Source organism: Olea europaea, unplaced genomic scaffold (assembly GCF_002742605.1).
Source record: "Olea europaea var. sylvestris unplaced genomic scaffold, O_europaea_v1 scaffold2668, whole genome shotgun sequence".
Classification (NCBI taxonomy): Eukaryota; Viridiplantae; Streptophyta; class Magnoliopsida; order Lamiales; family Oleaceae; genus Olea; species Olea europaea.
The window spans coordinates 59555-65455 of record NW_019245053.1 but is presented as its reverse complement, the minus strand read 5'-3'; the positions used below and the strand labels follow the sequence as shown (position 1 = coordinate 65455).

The window sequence follows — 5901 nt, the reverse complement described above, 5'->3', positions numbered from 1 at the left end:
TATTCTAACGTTTAACAGCCAAAACTCGACATTTTAAATTTCAATGAGAAATCTAAGACATAGACATAAGTTTAATGAGTAATTGAAGATATTACTTAAATTTAGTGATCAAAACTCGATATTTTAAACTTTAGTAACCAATCAAAGATATGGACTAAAGTTCACTGATCATTGGAACAATTAACTCAGTAAAAGCATGAAGAACTAAAATGAAATTTCACTCAAAATTTGGTGACCTCCATTGTAATTTGAACCTATAAAAAATATCTCACCAAAAGTCTCGCTCCCTCTCCCTATAATAGTTTGTTTTCTATTGATCAAAAAATTCATTTTATTCTTGGATCTAAAAATAATGGCGGAGGATAAGTACAATCTGAAAAATCCAGCGGTGAAGAGGATTTTGCAGGAGGTCAAAGAGATGCATTCCAATCCTTCCGATGATTTTATGAGCCTACCTCTCGAGGTTTATTTTTAGAATAAATTTTAATTCAGTTACCTAAACCGCTCATGTAATTGATTTTTTTTTTATTTAAAAACAATTTCAATTCCGTTTCCTAAAGCTGACTTCAATTACATTTCCTTAAATTCCTTTTTAATTGATTTGTTTTGAATGGAATTCAGTTAATTGTCTGCTGTCGAAGATATTTATGATTTTATTAGGGGTTTTATATTAAAAAATAATTTCCATTTCATACCTAATATGCCTCTTTAATTGGTTTATATATAATTGTATTCAGCTAAATTTCTGTAATGGAAAATATTTCTGATTTATTTGAGGCGGTTTATTTAAAAAATAATTTTAATTCCATTTTCTAAACTGCCTTCTTTATTTGTTTTATTCGTGATCATGTTCAGCTAATTTTTGTGATGGAAAATATCTCTGAATTTTTTTTAGAGGGTTTCTTGATGGATATGAACGATGATTTTTATTTTTGAGATGTAGTGGAATCCCTAATATGACGTTGGAAACATTTATTTTCATCTATTATTTTTCCAGTGTTCTTATTGATCGTATTCACCATAAATGTGAATATGGGATGTGTTCTTTTTTAATTTCTTATCTGAAATAGTGAAATTTATTTTGTATTTTGGGATTACGAGTAAGCGAATGGAATTATCTAATGTTGAAATTCTCTTGGTTTGACTATTGTGTATGGTTTTTACTTATTAACATATGTGATAGCTCAAGTTATTTACTCTTTTCTCTTAACTTGTGTGAAAATTTTTAATTTTGGAAACTTAAAACCATGTAGAAGATTCATTCCTTTCTGTTTGATTTTACTGGTGAACACGGTGCAGCCTCGTGTCTAAATTATAAAATGGAATGCTGTGCTGTTTTTGTCATGTTGAAGCAAGTAATTTTACTCTCAATTGGCTTCTTTATTTTTATTTTTTATATTTTTTGTGAATTATCCTACAACAGTCTGAACTCAGGCCCCCAAAATTTTGTTTTCAGGAAAACATATTTGAATGGCAATTTGCAATTAGGGGACCCCAAGATTCGGAGTTTGAGGGAGGAATATATCATGGAAGGATCCAGTTGCCTGCTGAATATCCTTTCAAGCCTCCTTCATTTTTGCTGTTGACGGTAATGCTCCATTTCTCAAGTAGCTCACTGTTTGAGTTCTTGAAATTTCAACAAGGATGTGTAGTAAAAGATTATAGTTTACTCCTTCTAAGAGTTACTATGAAATTTGAATTGGTATTGACAGAAATTTGCTAATGTAATTTGGATTTCCCATTTACAGCCAAATGGTCGATTTGAAACTCAAACCAAGATATGCTTGAGCATTTCAAGTCATCATCCTGAGCACTGGCAACCATCTTGGAGTGGTAACTTTTCTTCTCAAGCTATTTTCATGTTTCCAGTGATTCTAGCCCATTACTAGATAAAGTTATCTGTTTTATCTTATTACGAGTTGTATTTAAATCATCTCTATGTCTTGTGTATGATATTGCATATGCATTTGCGGCATCTTCATAACTCCTACAAGCAACTATACTAAGCCCATGTTTGGTCCCCACTTTCTCAAACTCATTTTCAACCACGCATTTTTATAAGACTTACAATTTTTGTCAACTTTTCAAACCACACATTTCATTACTTTTATCAAAATCTACTATAAATATAAATTTTAGCTAAAACAAACTGAGGCTAAATGTTGAGAGAATTGTAATATAAATGAGCGTAAAATATCCGATGAGAGTATGTTGGACTTATTGTGCCTTTTTGCATTTACAACACTCTCGAAGAGGTCATCTATTTAGAGTCCTGTCACGATTATGTAAAATTTTTCAAGCAATGTGTTAGAGACTGTTGATTCTCACAGTATTGGGTACTATTTTGCAGTTTTTACATACTTAAAACTATAACATCAAAGTTACTTGATCTCAAGAGGGAATGGATAGGTTTTTAAGTTATTCTACAAGAATAAGAGAGGGAGAGAAATTAAGACATGGGCTGCTTTAAAATCAAGTACTAGAATGGAGCATTTTCTTTGCCATCATCTTTGCTATTAACTAATAATTGCTCCGTGAGTACACCTATTTTTATTCTCTATGTGATAAACAAAAATTTATGATACCAGTCAATATGGATGGTTTTGGCAGTCCGGACTGCTTTGGTAGCACTAATTGCATTTCTGCCCACCAACCCAAACGGTGCACTGGGATCATTGGACTATCCAAAGGAAGTAAGGCGGTCTCTAGCAATTAAATCTCGTGAAGCTGGCCCAAAGTTTGGGTCTTCTGAACGCCAAAAGCTTATTGACGAGGTTTGTCATCTCCTACTTTTCCTGAATTTATACATTATATGCGAGCCCAATACTAATTATTTTTTGTACAGATTCACGAATATATGCTAAGCAGGGTACCTGCAATTCCTCAAGAAAACACTACAAAGGCTTCTGAAGTTCCAAATGATAACAATGAGCGTGAAAATCAAGAGAGTGCTCGAAATGCATCTCCCGAGATCATTGAGGCAGTAGATGATGGTAACGTTGAAGAAGCAAATGAAACATCTTCAAATGGAAATACTGTTCAGACATCACAACCTGCACCTGTAGCGTACTCAACCGAGCAGCAGCTGGTGCATAAGCCAGAAGCCGGACATTCCAAGCTGGCTGATGACCGCTTCTTCACATTTGCAGCTGTTGGGCTTACCGTTGCCATAGTTGTTCTTCTTTTGAAGAAGTTTATGAAAGCTAACGGGTATGGAACTGTCTTCATGGATGAGTCGTGAACCACGGTAAATAGGAGTTGAATATGCATAAAGGTAGTAGATGTAAAAAAGTGGAAGGGATATTCATACTCCAAATTGCGTTGAGAACGAAAAATTATGTAATCTAGGTTATTCAGTATCTTATTTCATTTTAATTTCAAAACATGGACACGTATATGTATAACTTTCTTTTTTCGACTGAGAAATATTGTAGAGGATGAAAAACGATGTATTCATGAAGTACAAAAACTAAAGATCTTATAATCACTTCTCACAATTATGTATCCTGTTTGTATCCATTAAACTGGTCGAAATATTGTAGGTTGAATATAAGTTAAGTTGAACTTGATGGACATCGACATCAATTGCATCGCCTTTTTCTAGTATAAATATATACTACATATAGCTTTTCTACTGCCCACATCAACATTAACCAAAGCTAGAAAACACTTTCTCAAAAAAAAAAGGTTGAACCTCAACTTTGAGGGGGCCCATCGTCCCACCCCTAGAACTTTGTGAGGGAGGTAAATCGTGATATGTGTCCTAGCAGGTCAGGGAACAAGAGTTGTATGTACACTGCGCCTACAAAAAGTCTAATTTCATGTTTCAGAAATCGAACCCACATACTGCGGTTACCAGCAAGGCGTGAGATAACCTCACTCCTGTCCTTTACACCACTAGGCTATGTTCCGGGGAGCTAGCTAGAAAACACTTTTTCAGAACCTGTCCGAGCCAAATTGTAACGAATCGACACACGTTTCTACACAATTTTGGAAACAAAAAGACATTTTAGTTGTGCTCAAAACTTGGAAGGTTATGAATCAATTGATAGGTCAATACTAATGTCTTGATTTCAAGTGAGGTGTGGGAAAATCCAGAGAAAATCCATTTGTACGTAAATTAGGGTTGGGCAAATCTTCCGAACCGAACCGACCGAATCGAACTGGAACCGAACCTGACGGTTCTTGTCGAATTAAATACCCGAACGGATATTTGAATTAAGAACCGACGGGTACGATTCGATTCCCGATTTTAGACTAAGAACCAAAGAACCGAATCTTTCTAATTTTTTTTTATATTGAGTAAATCAAATTATTTTAATTTTAATTTTTTCTAAACAAATTAACAATTTCTAAATCCAAAATTTTGGCCCAATGATTTGTTTCATTTCTAATTTTTTAATTTTTGGCTCAATTACCCATTTTATTGTTTCATTTCTTAGCCCAACAAGATCCAATCTACTAAATAACCATAAACACCTATACTAAAGTGCATAACGTTGTCTCGACTCTCACGCTCACTCTTAGCCCAACAAGATCCAATCCACTAAATATTGGTATTGGATATAGCTCAATAATACTGTTGTGCTTCACAGATTGATCCCAAGCCAAGTTCTAACTTCCACATTTTCTATAGAAATTTTTGTAGCTTGTCAAAGGGGTCGAGAGTGAAAAAAGAGAGAACTAAATGACGATAAAATAAATTTTTTTCTTTCTTTTTTATCCTGATGCAAAACGATGCCGAAAGAAATCATTGGGATTCCAATTTCCAACTCACTCGTTTACAGAAGAAATAAAAATTATAGATGGTTTCACTGAAAAATGGCGTCCTTTAGGTCGAAAATGTGAACAGTAGATTCTAATAGTATAACTTCCTTCTTATTTCCTACAAGCTTCTTGATGATGTTCTCTCACTAATGAGAACAGCTCAAAATTTTGTACATCTTTAACTAAACAATGAAAATAAATAAATCCTAGAATTGCAAATTTAAACACCATTATGCAATTTTCATGAAGTGGATTTGTTCATCGATCAATCTTGAAGGAGGGAAGCAATGGCAAGAGAATTGCTAGTCATGTTAGTCAACTTCTCGGCATAATCCGATAGAGGAGAAGTCGTGCCCGTACTGGAGAGTTCGTCTTCACAGTCTCCGACATCTGTTATAACGGCGCTGAGCATGGTATTAAGAGTTCCTATATCACGTTCAGTTAAGGCATTCATTGCTTTCTCAAAATTGGACATAGCTGCGTCGTAACTGTCTTTACAATCGCGAATAATGGAGGCTACCTGAGGAGGAACTCCGGGCATGTTGGAAATTTTTTTCGCCATGGACAATGCGAACTTTGTTAATTCGAAGCAAGCTTTAACTGACACTTCAAGCACGGAAAATGGATCAGTTTTGTCATCTAAGAGGGGTACGACAGTGCCAAGACAGAGAGAAGGGTGGTCAGTTGAATCACAAATTTTCATGACTTTAGGATCGACATTTTTCGGTATGAAGCTTGTTGACGCAGCAGGCGCTGGTGCCTCAAGCTCGCTTGGTAAAATTGAATTCGACGGGGCATTGGATCCCGACGGAGGGAACGAGACGTAATTCAAAGGAGAGTTCGCGGTTGGGATCGACGCAGGGCTTGGTGATGACACATGTTGCAAGTTTGGAGAGTTTGCAATTGGAACCGATGCGGGGCCAGGAGAGGACAAGGGTTGCAAGTTTGGAGCCATATCTGGAGACAATGTCACGTCGATTGCATCGCGGTGTGCATGTGTATGTGGGGTTAAATATAAGAATAAGACGACCGCTAAGACGATAAAGAACAGTCTGTAACAATCATGAGTCTCCATTTTGATTTTGCAAACACGGGAAAGCATACAACTTGTTTGAGTTTGAGAATGATACGGTA

General features: G+C 35.5%; 2 protein-coding genes across 2 annotated transcripts; one reads left to right on the top strand and one right to left on the bottom strand.

The window, feature by feature from the left end:
- Positions 1-314: 314 nt before the first annotated feature.
- Positions 315-3497, top strand: LOC111383376 (ubiquitin-conjugating enzyme E2 32-like). Its single transcript, XM_023007484.1, has 5 exons — positions 315-463; positions 1457-1588; positions 1749-1833; positions 2611-2774; positions 2846-3497. Exons 1-5 carry the CDS (start codon positions 353-355, stop codon positions 3239-3241), a joined length of 888 nt encoding a protein of 295 aa, XP_022863252.1. The 5' UTR covers positions 315-352; the 3' UTR covers positions 3242-3497.
- Positions 3498-5032: 1535 nt separating this feature from the next.
- Positions 5033-5842, bottom strand: LOC111383372 (pectinesterase 3). The gene has a single exon (XM_023007481.1). It carries the CDS (start codon positions 5840-5842, stop codon positions 5033-5035), a length of 810 nt encoding a protein of 269 aa, XP_022863249.1.
- Between the last annotated feature and the right edge of the window lie 59 nt (positions 5843-5901).